The sequence below is a fragment of the Pelodiscus sinensis genome, chromosome 5, assembly GCF_049634645.1.
Source record: "Pelodiscus sinensis isolate JC-2024 chromosome 5, ASM4963464v1, whole genome shotgun sequence".
In the NCBI taxonomy this organism is placed as follows: domain Eukaryota; kingdom Metazoa; phylum Chordata; order Testudines; family Trionychidae; genus Pelodiscus; species Pelodiscus sinensis.
Window position 1 is genome coordinate 41974070 of NC_134715.1, and position 22131 is coordinate 41996200.

At 42.1% G+C, this 22131-nt stretch overlaps 1 protein-coding gene across 6 annotated transcripts in view; it reads right to left on the reverse strand.

Moving 5' to 3' along the window:
- The window catches only part of GAB1 (GRB2 associated binding protein 1), a 132368-nt gene extending 115629 nt beyond the window's left edge, over positions 1-16739 (reverse strand). For all 6 annotated transcript variants that reach the window (XM_006131772.2, XM_006131771.2, XM_075929895.1 and 3 more), the window contains exon 1: positions 16534-16739. In XM_006131772.2, the coding sequence (XP_006131834.1) occupies positions 16534-16605 (72 nt within the window). In that variant the 5' untranslated portion in view covers positions 16606-16739. The remainder of the gene's footprint in view (positions 1-16533) is intronic.
- Positions 16740-22131: the final 5392 nt, after the last annotated feature.

Below are 22131 nucleotides of genomic sequence, written 5' to 3' on the forward strand. Positions count from 1 at the left end.
TGAGGTTCCCCTTGGAATCACTACACTACACCATGGTGAGTAGGGATGTCAACGTGTAGATGACTACATAATTAACCAATAACCCTAAGCTTATCGATCATATGCTGTCGACCACATGCATTCCACCCCCCCTTCCCCCCCGCTGTCTCTGTATCTGCCTGCTCTACAACCCACACTACTGCCTCAGAGTCTCTTCACATTTATCTGTTCCCACCTGCTCCCCTTTGCCGCCTCCTACAGAGGCAGCGGAGAGTGGGAAGAAGAGTTAACAGCCGGCTCCCCCCTTATAAGAAGCAGCCACGGGTGGGGGGGCAAAGGAGGCTGCCTCTGAGCTCAGACCTCTACGAACAGGGACTGTTGCCATGGAGCATCCTCTGTCTGTGGGAAGCTCAGGTGCCCCACAGACAGGAGCTGCTGCTGCCCTGCGCTGCTGCCTCTGTATCAAAGACAGTAGCACGGGGCAGCAGGCGGGAACCAGTCTCCACAGAGAGGCATTTTACATGTCACAGAATACTAGAACTGGAAGGGACCTTGAGAGGTAAGCGAGTCCAGTCCCCTGCCCTCATGACAGGACCCAGTAGCATTCTAGACAATCCCTGATAGATGTCTATCTAACCTGCTCTAAATATCTCCAGAGAGGGAGATTCCACAACCTCCCTAGGCAATTTATTCCAGTGTTTAACCACCCTGACAGTTAGGAACTTTTTCCTAATATCCAGACTAAACCTCCCTTGCTGCAATTGAAGTTCTTTGCTTCTTGTTCCATCCTCAGAGGTAAAGGAGAACAATTTTTCTCCCTCCTCCTTGTGACACCCTTTTAGATACCTGAAAACCACTATCATGTCCCCCCTCAGTCTTCTCCTTTTCAGACTAAACAAGGCCAGTTGTTTCAGTCATCCTTCATACGTCATGTTCTTTAGACCTTTAATCATTCTTCTTGCTCTTGTCTGGACCACCTCCAATTTCTCCACATCTTTCTTGAAATGTGATGCCCAGAACTGGACACAATACTCCAATTAAGGCCTAATCAGTGCAGAGTAGAGCAGAAGAATTACTTCTCATGTCTTGCTCACAACACTCCTTTTAATGCATCCCAGAATATATATAAATTAACTCCTTAAAAATACATTTTCATTGGTCGCCTGTAATAAAGACAGCCTCAAATTATAGGAAAGAGGAAAAGTTATGCCTGCAGACAAACAGCAGCACTTGTTTATCATACACAGGAAGCTCTAGCTGAGATTCAGAGGTTAGGAAGTGGCAGAAAGAGCTACATCACTCAAGCCGAGGTGGGAAAATGAACACAAACTGATGAAAATTAGAAGAGGAGCAGAAGACAAAGTGGAATTAGATAGTTCACCATGGTTATTCTCTCTCTCATATACACAAGGCTGAACTGATCATGAAATGAACTGTTTTCTTATGCTTCCTTCCCTACTGTAAATGTTAAGGGACTTACTTCTGCAGCACTGAGAAGGGAATACCTGTCAGCATCAGTCCTGCTGACGGAGAAATGGATCCCTTACTTTCTAGTATTGTTGAAGCGTTGCATCTAGTTTTCCAGAACTGGAGTCTTCCTCTATCCTATCTCCTCTCCTACAGCTACGTTCAATTTGGAATTCAAAATATCCAAAGGATGATCTTCTCTTCCCCCTGCCCATGTTTTTGTCCCCTCATCCCCCAAAACATCTGGAACCTAAAGTGGCTTGTTAATGTCTACTTAGAGCACCCACCCCTGAAATTACAATATTTATAACAATGATTTTGGAGAACTTATCATTTTCATCATCACAGAAGTATTTTCAAATAGGAAATCTATGTCCTGGTGGTTAGGAAAGGATAGTTTCACTATACTCAACTTGTCATGTTATGCCCAGGTTTTCTACCACAGCTAGTAAATGCCATCACAACCAGAAAGAACACGTGTAGGACAGAAGGAAACAATCAAAAGGGAAATGAGCAAGAACTGTGTCTATTATTACACCTTTTGATTTGTATCATCATTAAAAAGGTACCCATCAGCTATTCTATTTATATTACTGATAAAACTAAAAAAATAGTGCTGAGAGAAGTGCTGAAACATTACTAATAAATGGGCTGCTTCTCCCAGAAAAGTTTATTTTCACCTCAGTCTTTCAGATCCCATGTAAAACAGGCTCCTGGGAGGAAGAGTTACATCTTAATAATTCTGTTAAACAGTAGAAAACAGGGCACTTCCATGGTAATTGAAACTCATGATACATTTCTGAAGAACTCAAGTCCTATTTTTTTTAAACGGCAGTTTCTCCTTGCAAAGAATATTTTCCTAAATCTGCAGATTATCCCAAGTATACCAACTACTTCTGCCAACCCATTTACAAAACTAACTGGATTCATAGCTTTAACTCAGAACTCAGGAATGAAATAGACAAAAATCTTGTCAATTTCACAATGCTGGCCTTCCAAAAGCCCTCCAAGCAGTCAGCTACTCTGAGTTAAGAGGTGCTACAGATTGGACTTCCCTGATTCAGCACTCTCAGGACCTGACTGGTCCTGGATGAGGGATTTTGCTGGACCCAGGGAGGTAACCAGGTTGTTTTCCTATTTCCCCTTCCTCTCTTTTCTCCCTCCCCTCCCCACAAGGTCTTTTCTCTGTTGCTGGCCAGCAGACATCTGGATTGTCTCTCATCCACCTGGTCTCTAAATCCCTCTGTTGCACATGACTCCAACAACACCGCACATGACAATTGTTACAGAGGGGCATTTGCTGATTTCAAGTACAATTCTTGTAACTCTCTGGCATCATGGATCAGATATTACTGATTGTTGATAGTCATCTGATAATGAAGAAATGTCAAAATCATTTTTCCCAGTGCTGACAAGTTTATGCTATTTAGTTTTCCTTCTGTACAAAGAGGAATACATATTCACTGTATTGTACATAAACACATAGCCATTGCAGTGTAATTTTAAGGACATTATTTCATTCTGAGTAACTAATAAAAAGATTGCCAAATTTATCATACTATGATGGTGAAAACAATCTGAACTAGAAATAATTGTTAAAATACTTATATACACTAATTGTTGGAGCCTAACATTTCTTAGACACAAATGAGTTTATTGCTTTTAGAAAACTGTGCTTCAAATTAACAGCTTCATGATCCATTTTCCAAGTGTTCCACTAAACTTGGAAACCAAGGAGCAGTTCTCCTCTTAAAATGTTAATTCCCATTTTAGGAATGAATTGGGTTTTTTCCAGGAGAGACATATACATAGTATATAGATGCACACAAACCGGTGACATACAAATGTATCTTTAAATTTTAATGTCAGTGTGCAACTCCATCTACATACAGTGTACAGCTAAAAGGAGGCAGTATTCCTTCAGAGGAACACACACAAAAATTCATGGAATTACACAATTAACATACTTAGAAATAACCAACAAATACTTTTCATCTATTACACAAAATCTGACAATACAGACTGCTAGTAGGGATATACAATCCCATTTAATTAGTTAACTAGTTAAATGTTAAGTTTAACTTATCAAATGGGGTCAGGTGGGAGGTCCCCACCCGCCATGGCAGGGCTGGAGTTTCTCCTCCCTCTCCTCCCCCTCCATGGGCAGGGGCTGCTCCAGCCCAGCTGCTTCCAGATCCACACAAGGCTGTGGGCTCCCAGCCCACATGGGGCCAGCAGAGTCACTGCCACTTCCGGGAGCTGCTGCCGATACTGGGGCTACTTCTGCGTGGGGCTATCAGTGGGGAGATGGCAGAACAGAGCAGGCTGCTGGGTCGCTCCACTTCCCATGGCTACTGTCACCGTGGTGAGTGCGTGCAAGGGAGCCCGACCCCTGCTCCCCAGTAATCCCCCATGTCAGATAAAGGGGCTTTGGGCAAAGGGTGTATTGGGGGCAGAATGAAGTAGGGCAAGATGAAGCACAGGTTGGGTAGAAGTGGAGCAGGGGCAGGCTGGAAGAGATGGAGTGGGGGTGCCCTGCACCCCCTTAGAGATGGCCATGCCACCTTCTCATTATGAAAATATATAAAATAATCACCATGTCCCCTCTTATTTGTCTCCTTCCTAAGAGTTTTCAATTCCTCTTCAAATGAGAGTTTTTCCATGACCTTGATCATTATCAACATTCTTCTCTGCACTCCCCTCTAATTCTACAATATCCTTTTTTAAATGGGGTGGACAGAACTGAACATAGTATTTTGGATGAATGCAAACCACTAGTCTTTTTGTATATACATCATATTTTCCATATTATTCTCCATCCCATTCCTTATACACCCAGGCAGTTTGTTTGCTTTTTTTTTTTTTTTTTTTTTTTTACCATGGCTGTAAATCACCTCCTCAATGTTACTTAGAACCAAGCTGAAAATAGCCATCTCTTGTGGGCTGAAGGGCTAGTTGTTCCAAGATCATTTAAGCTATTTAGAAAAAGCTTCTGTCCTACTTAAAAAAAAAAAAAAAAAACTATGTGAAGACACAAATCTTGTAAAACCATAAAAGAATTATGCACGACATTTTAATGGCAACTTTTGTCCTGTGCACTAAGTGATTCAGTGAATTCCTTCATCAGATGCATAAAGGGCAAATGATAATGTGAAGCTTAATGTATTCAATTTAACGCTGTTTATAGTTAGTGCACACAGTACAAATCTGAAAGTTTAAAATCTATATTAAGGTGTATGTGTTCATTGCTCATTTAATAACTAACCCAAATATAAATATTAACACACAGAGTCGCAAAATACTAAAAGTGTAAAGGGTGGGAGTTGGCTATTGTATTTGAATAACTTCCTGCGTTTTTATCTCATTCCCCAAAACCATACACATGATTTTTTATGATCAGCAATAAGCAGATATTGACATCTATATGAGACTAAATTTAAAAAAAAAACCTTTTAGACACTGCATAAGTATAGATGTCGGACCTTTACAACAGCAGAAATCCTAAAACTGTTTTGCTATAGAAAGCCCCCAAAGTTTGTGAAGTTTAGTCCACCTCAGCTGGCTGAGCCAATTCTAGGCTCCCACTATTTGGGAATAAGTGAGTATTTTGAAACTTCTAACTATTGCTTTTTAAAAATAAACAGACTTCCACAAGCTATTTAGAAATCTGGACAATCGTTGGTTTTAAGAGTAAAACGAGTAAAATTTGGCTACTATGTCGGTATTTTCCTGCTGTTTATAAAAAGATGACAATTCCAATCTGCAACTATTCTATTGGTCTGATCCTCCATGGCTTAGAAACCTTCTACCAGCACATGACCTGATCCTGCAAACACTTTCCCGTGCATTTAACTTTATTACTAGAGCACGGCAGATCTACAAATATCCACAGATCATTTTTAAAGATCATGGGTTGGATGCAGAAATTTTAAGTCTGGAGCCCTGCAAATTTGCAAATACCCACTTTATATCAATGGGTATCCACACTGAAGATGTGGATATCCACGGATCATTTTTGAAGATCAGCTATAGATACAGATTTTGTATCTGCGCAAGGCCCTATTTATTAACATGAGTAACCCTGAAATCAGTGGCCGCTCCCACCGTAATAAAATCAAGCAGGCTCATAACATGTGAAACACATTTTGGCCTGACAATAATTTGGGGCTCCTTGAAGATCGGGGGAATGTCACCTGCCCCCCCAGTAGCACCAGGCTTGTCTACTGGCATAGTACACACCTTCTTACATTACCGAGATGCATTGCATTCCATTCCATAAGACAATTCCACCATCACTCTGCCCCAAGAGGTATGTTTGGAGGTGTCTGGGAAACCGACTTTCATTTGTGACAGTCTTCACTATTGTACAGGTAGGTTGGTATAGGAGGGTTGCTTGTTTTTGGGGAGATGTATACAATAAGATAAACAACACATGATATTTAAATAAAATCCTAGTGGAGACAAAGCACCTGCAGCTTTTACCATACGGTAGCCAGGCCAGACAAGGTCAGAATTGTACCTGCCCATTGCTGACTTCACAACAGGACCACAGAGTATTATCTCTAATTTGTTTCTGCAGTACAACAGCCAACTGAAGTGTTACTTAACTCATGACTGAAGAAAAAACAAAAAAACTCCACCAGCTTTCTTTTGAAAGCAGTGGCCATAAAGCTTTAGGATACGTCTACTCTGCAATTAAAAATCTGTGGCTAGCTTGTATCAGCTGACCTGGGCTCAGGTTAAGGGGTTGTTTAATAACGGTGTAGATGTTCAGGCTCTGGCTGCGGCCTGGGCTCTAGAACCCTGTGAGGTGAGATGGTCCCAGAGCTTGAGCTCTCGTCCAGTCACCGACAGCACAGTTCAACAGCCCATTAGCCCAAGGCCGGTGACCCTGAGGCAGCTGACACAGGACAGACACATGTTTTTAATTGCAGTGTAGACACACCCAAATGCTGCCCAAAAGAATACTGAACAGATGTGGCCAATATATACTTTCTGTGCCCATTCTTTCAATAAGTCCCTCTTTTCAGGATAAGACTTCCAAAACCGTTTTCATTTATGACCTAAGAGGGGCACAGAACTCTGATTTCCAGAAGTGGAAGAACAGTACACTAACCCATCATACCATTTACTAGGAGCACCACCACTTTCCCTGTTTGCCAATCATTCTTCTACTGACTTTTATACAGCCACGTTATGATATATACCCCTTTTTAAAAAATGCACAAGTCACTGTTTTAAACGTGTTGACCGTAAGCGGCAGATTTTAGAAGCATATGTGATTATTCCATTAGTGCCATGTGTACTGAGCACTCGGTTTTAATAGTACCAAATTAACTAACTACCCAAGCAAAATGTGAGGTGTTAAAATGACAGAAAATCTCACATAACTGTTGAGTTGTTGGTTTGATTGTTAGTTAAGGTACACTAACATCCACACACAAAATTAAGAACTCACTTACTATGCTTTCAAAACCAGAGTGAGGGTACATCTACACTTGCTCCCTAGTTCAAGCTAGGGATGCAAATGTAGCCGACCGAAATTGCTAATAAAGCGGGGATTTAAATATCCCACGTTTCATTAGCATAATTTCACCCGCGCATTATTCTGCTCAACAGCTGATTCAAACCAGGAAGTACGCTCCGGGACACGTTAGTTTGAATCAAGCCCCTTGGTTCAAACTAACGTTACTCCTCATTGAGGGGTTTGATTCGAACTAACGCGTCCCAGAGCGCTCTTTCTGGTTCGAATCAGCTGTTAAACTGAATAATGCGCGGGCTAAATCCCTGCTTCATTAGCAATTTTGGTTGGCTACAGTTGCATCCCTAGCTCAAACGTATCCTATTAGAAGATTCAACTGTTAATTCAGTCCCATGAATTCTACTGAAAATGTACCGACTAACATCTCACTGCTGGATCATGTTGAGAAAATGATTTCAGTCATGGTACGTAATGTGAGATTATGCTAAAACTGAAAGTATTCAGGGGTGCTCCAAAACCCTCGAAAGCTAAACAAAAAGAGCCCAGAATTCCAGTCAGCAGCCAGATGCAAGGGCAAAAGTATGTTTTAAAATCAGAGTACATTCAAAATTAAGCACTATTTCACTGGAAGCCACTGGAAACACTGACCATGCATTTATCTACAGAGCTTTGATTAAACTGTAATTTATAAAAAGTAAATAATCCATAGAATTTATGGAAAAATGAAATGCAATAATCCAGCCAAGAATTAATAAAAAAGAATGAAGGAACAGGATTAGCAATTAAGGATGAATAAGCATTCTCCTGATATTATTTTGTTGTATTGTTGCTGGATTCCAAGATGAGTACATTTTGCTGCAGTAACAAGGTGATCAAAAAGAAAATGCTGGTTTAAGCATATTAGTTTATAAGATTTAGGAGCTGGATTACACACACACTGTCTTTCTCATTGCACAGACAGCTGGAATTCAGAGCAACCAAAGGCACATTTTGAAGAAATGCCTTGCTGCAGATTGGTACAGGTTAAACTGCTTCCCTTGATAATTAGATGACTATTCATTACAGCAGACTGGCTTTAAATTAAAGGGATAATGTCAGTATAAAGTAAGAAAATCATGTGACATTTTTGTTTTTAAACCTATTATTGTCAAAACATGCAAGATTACTATGAACAAAAGAGTAAGGAAAAATGTTTTCCTATTTTTTAGTTTGTTTGTTCTCTACATTTTCCCACAATGTGTGTCTAGTGTTTCACTGCTTCCCCTATAAATGTGTGACTGTAAAACAAAAACATGCTCTCAAGAGAAACTCGGGGACAGCTGCAGTATTGAAATGAAATCACTGTTAACAAAATGACAAGATTTCAGGTTGATAGTATCCCTTTAATCTCTACCACTCACTTTTTTTAAAGCAAAAACAATCAAAGAGATGTGTTATTGGTCTATGCTGAGAGCAAAACGACAGTTGATTCTGATCACCTGACCCAACAGTCATTACAAAGACACACTTTAACAGGGTGAAGCTAGAAAACAAAACAGCAGAAAGTAATCCAGCAATAACTTCAAGATATAAATTTTTAATTGATAAAAGTGCATTGTAAACAAGTTGCTGGCCTTTTTTTAAGCAACAGGCTAATAAATGCATAAGGAGAAAACAAAAACAGGGTAGATCATACCCCTAGGAATTTCCTTCCCTGAAAGACTCCTGCCAACTAACGATGGGAAATGTCATTACTGGCTGCTTATGCTATCTGGGTGTCTAGGAGCAATGAAGCATTTCAAAGGAACCCAAGATTGCAGCTTACTGATAATCAAGGCCTGTATAATAGAGAGAACTGTTTTATCCAGTTCTCTGAGCCATTTTCCTTTTCCCACCAATATCACTTCCATCTTACATTTAACTTCAGCCAGCTGCTCCCATCATTCCTGTCCTGGAAAATATAGGTGATTGGGGTTTTTAGTTCTATCTGACACAAAGGAGGTGTGGAACTAAATATCATTTGCATATAACTGGAATTTACATTTATTTCATTTTGTGATTTCCTCTAATGGTTTAATATACATGTTAACGAGGATGGGTGGTAGGAATAGGCCTTCTGAGACCAGGGGCTGGGTCTACACTACAAAATTATATTGGCATAGCTGTGTCAGTTGAGAGAATTAAGAAGCCCTCACCCCTACTAGATTCAGATTTACCAGCAACACACACACTCTCTCTCTCACACACACACACTCACAGATCGGGGCCAGGCAAAATACCGCCTGCAGGCTGAATCCAGCTCACAGGAGGCTCCCTGCCTACCTTGCCCCTCACTCGGCACTCAGAAAAGCTAGCTGCAGGGCCAAGCACTTCTGTGAATGCTGAGAGCCTGGGGGCAGGGAGGCAAAGGCTTCTCATATGGCCTGCGCCCCAACACGATCTTACAGCTCCGTTAGCCCACCCCTTCCATAGATGTAGGTATGCCAATGGAAGAGCGCTTCTGCCAGCATAACTGAAGTTACTAGGGGAAGTAATGTTACTATGCTGACAAAAAAAAAAAAAAAAACCCTCTGTCCGAATATGCTGTGCCTATACCTAAGGGTATAGGCTGGTATAATTACACCAGGAAAGCATTTGTAACAGAGACAAGACCTTCGTGCGTAAACATTCAAGATGTCAGAATAATTGCTTGTGCAGCGTCTTAAAAGAAAAACTGGTGCCAGAAGTGGGGTGTTCCATCCACTGCTGCCTGTTCTTGTGTGATTCAGTAGCCTTATGTAGAACAACTGCATGTCAAACCTTGTGAACAGACCTGGTAGCAGAAGAACAATAATTCTTCACTAAAAGGAGATAATCCCCCAGGCCAACAAGTGTCACATTCTGTTTCAACCCCAAATGTGAGTCTTCTATAATCTTGAAAAAAGTCAGAAATGTCTCTTCATCGCATCAAAAACCTTATCCAAGTTATACATGACAGCCAAAGATAAAACTATTGCTTGATCTTGATTACTGCTTGTTTCATGGTGCCAAGATCATTGTCCTCTGTGAAAGAGACACTGACCATGTCTATCAGCAAAGATTACTAGTCTTCAATCAGTCACTAGGGGTACGTCTGCACTGCGACACTATTTGAGGTGGTCTCCTCACCTCAAAAAAGATATTTTGGCCTTGGAAAGGGTTCAGAAAAGGGCAACTAAAATGATTAGGGGCTTGGAACGGGTCCCATATGAAGAGAGGTTAAAGTGACTGGGACTTTTCAGTTTAGAAAAGAGGAGACCAAGGGGGGATATGACAGAGGTATATAAAATCATGAGTGGTGTGGAGAGGGTGGATAAAGAAAAGTTATTTATTAGTTCCCATAATAGAAGAACTAGAGGACACCAAATGAAATTAATGGATAGCAGGTTTAAAACTAATAAAAGAAAGTTCTTCTTCACACAGCATGTAGTCAACCTGTGGAACTCCTTGCCAGAGGAGGCTAGGACTATAACAGAGTTTAAAGAGAAGCTAGATAATTTCATGGAGGTTAGAGGTCCATAAAAGACTATTAGCCAGGGGATAGAAATGGTGTCCCTGGCCTCTGTTTGCCAGAGGCTGGAGAAGGATGGCAGGAGAAATCGCTTGATCATAGTCTTCGGTCCACTCTCTCTGGGGCACCTGGTGCTGGCCACTGTCGGCAGACAGGCTACTGGGCTAGATGGACCTTTGGTCTGACTCAGTTCTTATGTTCTTATTTCAGGATACTTCCAGCCGAAATAGTATTTTCCGTGTCTTAACAGCACACCCATTATTTTGAAATGTAATTGAAATAACGGGTGCACTATCCCAACATCCTAGTAAATCTTGTTCCACAAGGATTAAGGGACTTGTCGGAAAAGCGGTCTGTTTCAAAATAGACTCTCTTGAAATAAACTTGAAATAAGGTACAAAATTCGCGTAGCTCAAATTGCGAAGCTTATTTCGAGCTAGTGCCGCAGTATAGACGCACCCGAGGAGCAGGAGGCGAAAGAAAAAGACAGGCCAGTGCTCTGAATGTTACCTGGGGACTCTGGCGACCCAGGTTAAAATTTGTACTTTTCACAAATTGGGCAAGTCAGTTAGTCGCTCTGTGACTCAGATGTCTTTCTGTAAAACAGCAACAATACTTTCCCACCTCACAGGGCGCTATGAACACATTAATGAATGCAAGATGCTCAGTTATCACAGTGACTGAGGCTGTGCACTTTAGATACATAGGGGCTAGAGGCACATGAGGGGACTCAAATTTCCTTCCATTTGTTAAATGGAGTGAACTCTGTGCAAGGAAGCAAAGATGTTGTTTTGCAGCCTCAGGAGAATCTCTCAGATCCAGGTGATCTTATTCATTAAGTAAGGTCAGGCCTCACTTACTGGGACACTGGGATAAAGTCCTAAGTCTACTGAAATCAATGGCAAAACTCTCATCAATCTGACTGCAGCAGAATTTTATCATAAAGCAGCAGCAGTTTAAATAGATGTTTAAAAAAGCAATTTAATTTGACCAGTGCAAGCCACTAACGTGGATACTAAAATCTGTTTAAACTTGGCTTAAATTAATTTTGTTTAAGTAAATTATGTTATTGGCTGATTATATCTTTCATCTGTGCTTATATTAAGTAAGGAATAATACATTAAGACTAACCTTAATGTATTTGTCAGTGTATTAGTTTACAAAAAAACCTGAAAGACTTTTCACTGGAGAACGTTAGGTAGCAAGTGCTTTTCTATCTCAGCATGTGCTTGTTGAGTCTCTGTAGCTTGCTTTGGACACCAATCCCACACTTCTGACCCAGGAACACACACAAAGTCACTACAGTACGCAGCACTGTATCTTTATTTTGCATACAAAACAATGCAATTCATTCTGTTTTATCCCCAAAGGAAATATTTGAAATTGTTACATTTAGCTTGCTTTCAATTGCATTGCATGGGGCTCATCTACTTAGTATTTTCTTTACCAGCATCAAAATGCAACATACCAACTTTTCTACAGCACACAGGATAAGGGAAAGGAGGAGGAAGAGACCTTGGAACTCCAATAGGGATCTTGACATAGAATGTAACTATCTGCAGCTGGAATGTAGAAATGACACTATTTGATAACCTACAGACATGCTAGTATGTGGCATTAAAATAAAAGAGCGTGTATGACATTCACTGAAAAAAGACAAGAATTTGAACACAAAGTAATGCGTGACATGTATTGAATCACAAATAGCAGCTGAGATCTACTTTACCAATTGTTAACCTCTACCACATTCAGGCACAACTTGTTGAATACAAGTAGTGTGAGCCCTAAGAAAAGTCTTATTTTATAAACTCATGTCTATCATTAAGTAACTGATGTGGCTGCAACTTATCTACACAATACACAAGGTTCATTTATTAAATAAAAAAAATTAGATGCCAATTTGCTAAACCTTGGTACCCATAAAAACTTTAGTTACATCCTAAAGTTTGTTGGTCTCACCTCCTCATCTTCTAAAAGCCTCCATTCATTTTACAACTTTAGCAACAAAAATAAACACCAAAGATTTTATATAGATACCTCCTATTTTTGAAAGCCAAATTAAGATTGTGAGATAGTTTCGTTTCTTTCTTCTCGTACACTGTCCTCTGAACTCTTATAGAAGCTTTGCATCTACAAGTGTTGAACATTTAAGAGGTACCAAAAATGTGAATGGAGGTTCATTTGCCACTTCCCAAAGCATATGTTATTATAAGCATGCACAGAACAAGCATACACAAAGAGATACCAATGGACTGTCAAACAGAGTTTCCAATTACATGAGCATAAACAGCACACAAAATACAAAAACACAAGCCTTCTAAGCCAGTTTTCTTCTGGACAGATAGGGTACACCTATCCAGCAGCATTATTTCAGAATAACTGAAATTATTCCGAAATAACATAGTGTGCGTCTACACTACAAGCCTTTATTTCAAAATAACGTCAAGCTGGAGGACTTCTTACTCCAACACATGATAACCCTCATTTCACGAGAAGTAAAGGAAGTCGAAAGAAGAGTGTTCTTCCTTCGACTTCTTGCAGTGTAGACAGCGCCTAAAGCCACGTTAAGCTATTTCAACATAAGCTACTCAATTGACATAGTTGAAGTTGCGTAGCCATTTAACTAATGAAAAAAATTATAACCCTTGCACAGCAGTCATGAAAGACTCCCTCTTCATGCCCTCCCACCCCTGCCAATGGGGAATTCTCCTCCCCTGCATCTAACTCTGCTTACTTATCATCATGTGAATATTTAAATTGCTCTGTACTGGTCCACCTGATGTGTGAAATGGAAGACAAGCAGAAAAACCTCAGTAAAATGATTATGGCACCACCACAACACCAGGCTGGGCTGCGTGCCCAGCTAACTCCAGCCCTGGCTGGGGCTGCACTTCTGTACCACGCCAGCCATGACTGAGGATCTGCTTCTTGTCAGGGCTGTGCTCCTTGCCGCCAGCACTGGCCCTGCTGGGGCTGGGCTCCCTGCTGCCAGCCCACTCCAGGCTGTGCTTCTGAACCTGGCCAGCTGGGGTTCTCTGATCCAACAGTATTCAGACCAGAGAGTCCCGGATTTTAGAGGTTCAACCTGTAGACCATATCCAACAACAGTTCAAGTGAACCCACTATTGATGACAATAGCTATAAGAAAAGAAATAGTTTCCCATCAAAAACCTTAATAAAAATATTTCTGCTTTTTTATGAGGAAAGACACCTGCATCTAAGAAACTTGGATTTTCCATTCCTAAAACAGTAATGGCTTGTTAGGACTCCAAATGCTTGGAAATTGTTTTTAGTACTATTGTCAGGCTATTTAAAAAAACCTAAACCCCCCCAAAAAAGCCCAAAACCCATGGACCATATGTCTGTGCACTAGCTTCAAAGTGTTCTCTCTCACCCTCCCTAAAGCTTAGCACTGAAACCAGATTTAACATCTGCAATTTCAGACTTCCTATCTCCCTTTACAGATGGACTTTTGGATTTGCCCCAAGAAACGTGTATTAACTAAAAAGGCATGAAGTTACAGTGTTCCATATATATGCGAAAAGTATGTGTTGCAAACACATACTTTTCCCAATGAAAATGTTTTCCTCTCTCTGCCTTCTGAGGGAGACTTCTGAAACGTCACCCATACAAAATGCAGCTTTATATAACCTTTTTTATATTGCATCACAAAGATGTACTCATAGTGAGAAGAGGCAAATCTGTATTAGTTATAGAGCACTTAGAAGAAACCCACAGAGCTGCACATAACAGCCTTTTTATTTGGACAAGGAACAATGATCATTATATCAAGTTTGCTTACTTACAAGCAGGGATTTGAGAATCTTAAATCTACAGTTCACTGGGCACCAGAGTCTCATCCCCTAGACAGCACTCCTCTTCATGTAGTGTCAGTGGATATGGCTGAAGGAAATAAATGTATGGCTTTCTGTCCTATGGTCCAGACAAGACTGGTATCAGCTGAGCTACAGTGAAGTTACTGGAAGTTTTCCCTTACTTACTCCCTACATGCCATCTTCACTCAATACAGCCTCAAAAAAGCAATTTTTTTTATTTTTAAGTGCTATTAACTGAAAACATAGGGATGACTACTTTTCAGTACAGATCAGTTAAAGGAATACTAGTGTACCATGTCATCCTATTGCCATAATTATAAAGAAGAGTATAATCACTAAAAATACCAACAGCTAAATTAAGCATAATTTCTACAATGACATGTAAGTTACATCAATGCTGAAAGTCAGATTTACAGTTTTTAATGCCAACAGAAACTTTTTCAAGCCTACTTTAGATCATCACCAGAGTTTCTTTTGGTCAGTATGTTTAAGATGGACATAGATGTTATCCCAAGAAGGACAACAGTCCCACTGACTGGATATATATGTATGCTTATAATACCTTAAAAAGTTAAATAAGTATTTATTATACCCTGAAGGTTTATTTTGGAAAGAAATTAGTGAAATATGCATTATTTTAATTTAGCAACGCATCTACTAGTGCATTCAGAAAAAGCTCAATTAACAGAGAAATGTAGAATCTTACTGGAGAAGTTAACTATGATTAATTAACAGTTAACCTCTTCTATCAAGAGACTAAATGTGTGTGATTTTACTGATCCTGAAGAAAACTTGTCAAACTTAAAATGTAGTAGATCTCCTGATGTCTCAATCACTACCAGTACTATACTTTTACCACTGCCCTAACTGTTCATACTTATACAGTCCAAAAATGAATACCTGTATAAACCCAGTGGCCAATTTAGTAGCAAAGGTATAAAGATTGCATACGTCATATAACAATATTCTTAGTGAAAGACTGATTCTGTGATTTTGCAATCAAAGGGATTTTTGCCATGCACTCCAATAGGACAGGACTGGGTCCTGAGGAGCTTTTACTTGAAGACGCAGGACAGTCCTGTTTAACCAATTCTTTCTCATTTAAAAACTCAATGACAACAACTAAAGTTTACTTCTATCTTGCCTTTGTGGAACCTACTCATAAAGACAGCAAGAAATATTGCGACATAGCAACCTTGTGTTTGCTGATTCTCAAATAGTTTGTCTGCTTCAATAAAAGGGGCACCTTCAAAATCCATTTTCTATGTAAATGAAACCTAAAAATAGCTAAGTGAAGAAACAGCACCTTGTACCAATTATAGGGATCACAAGCCACTTTGGTACCATGGGAAGGCCCTCGGCAAAGATCACTTCTGGCACCATTCATCCCTCCTACGTGACTTAACAGCGTCTCCAAAAGCCTTAAAAAGCTAGACACCGTTGCTGTCCCTGTGTCAAAAATTCACCCTCTCAGCAAACAAACACCATTTTCATGCAACTTAAATGTCATGTCTGCTATAGGGTTGGACTATTTACTTAGGAGCAACTGTGGAATTTTATAAAAAGGAAACATTTCCTGTTCGTTTTTTTTTTTTTTTGCTTTTCAATTTGCAAGCTAAGGGTTTCTATCACAAGGGGGAAACGGTTCTTTCATGCGACGTGTACTCAAGAGAAGAAAAGTGCTTCTGAGATACCTTCAGAAGAGACCGTTGCAAAAACTTGGTCAATTACAATGCCAGGAACAAGTTTCCACTAACAGTATCAACAGGCCCGCTGTAGAGGGACTTCTGTACAGTGACTCTAAGAAAAGGCTACCTAGTGTTTACATTTAAAAGACAGAAGTAAAGAGAGGGTCTAAAGGGAACAACTCCGCCCCACGTTCCCTTTGCACGGCAATAAAATCAAGATAAAAGACCTGGCCGCTCAGGGGCCTTTCCTCACTGATATCAAACTGAACTACGGACGTAGCAGTTTTTTTTAAAAGGTGGTGGGAAAGCCGAAGAGGCTGTGCGGTGCCAGTGGACAAAAAGTCTCTGTTGTCAACACAGTCACCCCACCATGCTAGCAACCGCTCGGGAGAGAGCAAAGGCAGAGGAAGGAGGGCAGGGAAGGAGCGAGCGCTGGGGTAAAGGTGCCGGGCGGGGAGGAAGAAGCAGCAGGCAGCAAGGGGCGAAGGCACCCGGCGGAGAGACACCACGGGACGGGAGAGGGGGGGGACGCCCTCCCGCCCAGGGGATAAGCCGTAGGGTGAATGCACTCACGTATCGCTTCAACTTCTTCTCCGGCGGGGACTTTCGGAGCCAGCCCGAGCAAACCACCTCCCCGCCGCTCATGGCTGCGCCGTCTTCCCGCTGCGGGGGTTCCTCGGTCCGTAGCAGCGGCGCGGCCGGGCCGGGCCGAGAGACCCCGGAGACACAGCAGCAGCCGCCGCAACGCGCCCGCTCCGGCCTCCTCCGGCTCCGGGGAAAGGGGAGGAGGCGGCCGGGGGGAGGGAACGAAGGAGGCGGAGGTGGGTGTCTCCCTCCCAAACTGCCCGAGCCGGCCACCGAGTCACACACGCAGCAGGCAAGAGCAGCGACGGGCGCCGCCCCAACTTCAGCGCCCGCGTCCCGGGGAACAGCCCTGGCGCGGACTGGGCTGCAGCTTCCGCGCGAGGTCTTGTTTCCCTGACTGCTCTGCCTCGGCTGCCCGCTGGCAAATCTCAGCGCCGCTGCCTAGCGCGGCTCCTTCCTCCTCCTCCTCCTCCCGCCGCAGCTGCTGCCGCGCTGGGAGGGCGCAATGGGCCGGGCAGCGCTAGTGTCCCTGGCTCCCCCCTCCCGCCGGGGCTGGAACCTGGAGCCCGGCAAAGTTCCACCCCGGCAGCGCTGCGGTTCGGAGGGTTGGAATCTTGCTCCCGGGAGAGTTCGGCTGAGCGAACGCAGAGACTTGAAGGGGAGGGGGAACCCCGGCCCCATAGACTACTAGGCACGGATGGGAGGAGGGGGCCCTCCCTCTTGGCCCGGGAGGGAGGGATCTGCCCTGGTATTCAAGTGTCCTGCCTCCCCCACCCCCTCTGCTACCATCACCAGCGGCCTTTGCTGCTGTCAGTTGAGCACAGTTTCCCCACCCCTTACCCTTCCTCCCCACCGGTGGCCTCTGTGGGCCGCCTCGCCCTCCCCGTCTACAGTGGAGGAGCTGAGACTTTCTCTGAAACTCAGCCAGAGGCTTTTCCAACAAGGACAGGGAGGGGGGGGAAGGAAGGTTATTGGGCTTCGGAGAGGGATCCTGGGATCTGTAGTTTGGAGGATGGTACAGCCCATGTCTGCTTTACGGGCAGCCTGGCTAAGGGGAACTACAGGGGTGGCTGCATAGCTGCAAAGGAAGGTGAAGTTGGAGGAGGCCTGAGAGAAATCAGAGAGGGTGAGAAACTTTCTTCTTGGAAAAGTCTCCTGCGTGAATCTTGTCCATTTAAAGCAACACCTAACGCACTGTCTGTTGGCAAGCGTGTGTGGCTGGGCGGGGAAGGAGAGGGAGAGTGTTGGGTTTTTTGTTTGTTCGTTTTGCAACCATAGATTGTAGAAGTTTGAGTTTGCAGGCACAGAAGACCAGCTGCAGGTTGAAAGTAATAGAGTTGTGCTTGTTACAGGCTTCTGAAGGGGTAGCCTCTTTCTGTACCAAGTGCAAGTCTGCCAACTTATGGCTACTTGAATAAAAGACAAAAACATAATGACAGTTTGCCTGTCTTTTAAACTCACAGAAAAATCCTTAACTTCTAGAAGAAGAAATTATAAAAACTACATTGAATTTAACCCAATGGGAGAACCTTCCTAGCAAATCTGAAACTGTCCTGACAAATTAAAAATTTTAGTGAATAGCTTGGAAAAGTTAAATATGTTCACCTCTTGCAGGAGTAAGTCATTTAGTCAAGAGAGTGGTGAGTCTTCTGGCCGTGAAAGATGAAAGTGGAATGAATAAAATAGAGTATAAGAATATCAGAAGGCATTTGAGTTTCTCCCTGAAATAAATATATAGAAGCTCCTTCATGCCAAAATGGAGACAGACTCTTAAAAACAAAACACCTGTCTCCAAAAGACTAAATTTTCAAGATTGTCTGTTTTATTTATGCATAACATTTCTCCTGATAACTTTAAATTGCTTTTTAAAAATTGAAATGTCCCATAAAATAAGGACAACTCTGCCAGTTTTTTTAATAAGTGAATAAACAGGTAAACTTGGTATCTTTTGTTGGTAGTACCAGGGTTTATGCATACAAATTAATGCTTTTTAGATGGTTGCTTACATCCATAAGTGGGACCAATTAGTTACATTGTAGAAAAGGGTCAGTTCGTTGTTTTTTTTAAATGGTAGTGTGCTTCCACTACACTACAGAGAAATAGTCCCTCTACTGTGCCACTGCAGTAGAAAGCATTGTGGTATGTGTTGTATTTCACTGAAGTATACTGCATTTAAGTTACAAAATAGCACATGAAGCATTTTCACAGAGCTGCTTACAGAAGTAGCAAAAAGACAAAAGGGTGACATTCTTGACCCATTGAAGTCAATGGGAGTTTTATCTTTGATCTCAAAACTATCAGGATTTCCTCTTAAATTTTTATAACTAGCCAAGTAGCCATTTTCTCAAATGCTTGCAGGTTTGCTTTAAGATAGGTGCAATCTGAATAATAATTGTTCAATGAAAAAGCAATTAGTATAGATCCAGAGGACATAATTTTAACATTTTTAAGAAGGAAATCAATGAACTCTTGTTTTTACCAATCTTCTCTACAGCTCAAATTTTCTTCACCTCATTTGCACAAATAGTCCTTTCATCCATCTCAATGAGACTACATGAGAAAATAACGTGAGCACTTAAGATTCTTAAAAAGTTAGAGCTCAATTCAAATCCTAATATTGGGTTTGGTTTTAAGATTGTTGTTTTGATTCAGTCCATTATAAAGGTGTTGCCTAGAATTACAACATTCTAAAACAATTTCCCAGTGAAAACTGAAAAGATCATAAGGTATTCAGGCTCCTTTAAATATCCTGAAAGTGAGTGCAGGGTTGTAGGATAGCCAGAATGTAAAAGCCAGATGTATTTAACTTTTATTATCAAAAATACCCATTAGGAGGAAATAACAGAATTCCTTCTTAAAAGTGGAATTCATTCACCTTTCTACAGAGCATCTGACCAAACTCTAAGCATCATTAAAGTCCCTATTTGGGGTCTTAGCATTCCAAAGATCTCCAAAATCTAGTTCAGTCAAACAATCTATATGGATGATCCAACTAAGCAAGTTACCTGCCCCTAAGAAGCAAAAGGGTCTGCGGTTTCAAATTGCAACTGATCTTATAAATGTAAAATTTGCATTAGAAACCATGCAGGGTCTTTCACTGGTTTGCTCTAACAGTTCATAAACTACATTTTCTTAAAAGGAAATTTTGTTCAAGTTTTAGGCTTATCAGATAGCAATCACTCATAGCAGTAGGAAGATTTGGGAAGAGAAGTTAGAAGTTAATATTGGGATGGCACATGGCAAGAAAATAATGAAAATGTAACACTTATTGCGCAACTTGTTTGTTTTGTCTTGCCACTATACAGCTAGGCATAAAAATTAAACACAAAAATGGCTTGCTGAATTGTTGTATTTAAGAAAATGCAAAGTGCTTATGCAGGGATTTTCAAATGTTTTCCATCTAGATAGACCATATCTTATTAAAAATACTATCTGTCTTACATCCCTTTCTGTTTATGATCATGTGCACCCATTTCTTTTCCTACTTTTGTGTATCACACTTATATGACATGAAATTTCTGGGGCAAGTACATCAATTGCCTACAGTAATATTCAGATAAATAAAAATCATGCAATATAATATTTCAAGGCAATTTATGTGGAAGATGTGGAAATAACTGGAACGAATACCATGTAACCAGCTAGCCCAGTCTTGGAATCTCTGTATGAGCAAAACCAAAGAGTTCAAGAACATTGATGAAGTGCATTAGTAGCTCCATAGATAAGGTTTGGTTTAGGATTTGTCCACATGAGGAAATTGATAGGCATGACTGTAGTAGAAAAATTAGTCCCTCTGCCTCAAGTGGACACTATTTTGGAATAAGGTCATTTTTATTCTGAAATAGTATCCACGTGGAGGAGCTATACCAGCATAGCTATAGTGAAATAATATACCACTGCAGATATCTATTTTGAGAAACTGAGTAGCATAATTCAAGGCTTATGATTAAACAATAAAGGTCTTTACCAAAGCTGTTTCATTTGAACAAAAGTACAAAATTTTAGGTTTTAGCTAGTTTTTCCTAATATACTCAGTTGTGCTTAAAAAATTCTATGTAATTTAAATTCTGTCTTTTGTGAAGTGCCCTTAAGAAAGGATCTGCCCATGAAAATACAGGACCAGTGAGGCTATGGAATATTCTAGGAAGGTTATTACTCAGACACCGGGCTACACAGTCATTGATCTGATGGACTCGTAGAATTAACATTTATGTAAGCAGTGGCACTTGGACATCTTCAACCACTTTGGGTATGTCTACACTGCAAAGTTAATTCAAAATAACAGCTGTCATTTCTAATTAACTTTAATAGCATCTATACAGGCAAACCGCTATTTCGAAATAGACTGCTTAATTTGAATTTAGTAAACCTCATTCTACGAGCAGTAATGCCAAATTCAAAATAGCTATTTCGAATTACGTGCTGTGTAGACACTTATTTCAAAATAGGGGATCTCCAGCCCTTCCCAGAGAGCCCTAGTGGCACTCTGGGCACAACCAGGAAAACTTACTCTCCTCCAGCCCCGGAGCCATTAAAGGGGTAGACCCTGGCCACAGTGCCTGTGCCAGCTCCAAGCCTGCCAGCCCAGAGCCAGCAGCGGCCACTGGGGCCCCTGACCCAGTGTCCCCAAAACATAAGCCAGCAAGCCGCTGGCACTGCTCCCCAGGAGCAGTCTGCCAGCTCCCAGGATCCTGAAAGGGGCTGGAGAAGGTGGGCGCCTTCCTGGTCCAGGGTGGAGATCATGGACCTTATTCAACTTTTGGGGGGATGCCCCCAAAGTCCATGATCTCCACACTAGACAGAGGAATGTGGCCGTCTGTGGCAGGATAGCTGCCAGCCTGGCCACCAAAGACCACATGTGAACCCAGGAGCAGGTTTGCATGAAAAATCAAGTTGGTCCAGCAAGACCCCCAACCCTGGGCCCTGAGCTTCCCCTCCTACTTTTTCCCCTTTCTTCCCCCTCCCTCCTCCCAGGTTCCCCCCTTCACTCCCACCCTCTCTCTTCCCCTCTCCCACCTCATTATCCCCAGTGGTTCATTCCCCCTCCCCCAGTTTTGTTCAATAAACCCAGTTTCTATTTTTAAACATACGTCTTGTTTGACATCAGGAAGGGTGGCTAGGGATGGGTAAGTGGAAGGACACAAGGGAGGAATGGGGTACGAGCTCCCGGTGGGGAGGACTGGGGTGGCTCTGAGGACTCCTTGGGATGGACGCTGTCCCGCAGGGCCTCCTGGATCCTGACAGCCCCCTGATAAACCCCCCCCCCGGACAGCAGCCTGCAGTAAGTGCAGCCGGGATGATGGCAATGACCCCACGAGACGCACCGGCATGCCCAAAGGCAGCTCTGGCTCCATGTGTCCGAGTGCTGTGGTGTCCCAAGTTTGGGCACTCCGAAACAGGACTGCTTTGCTGTTGCTCATTGAGGTCGACAAGCAAGCGGGGAACCCTGAGAACTGCCTGTCCGGGGTAGCGGTAGGGTCCCTTTAAGCATGGAGCTCAGTTAGCCTCAGGCAGCAGCCCCACACACTAAGTCCTAACCTGATGCCCTGCCGGCACTGGTTCCGGCCAGCCTTAACTTTGGTTCAG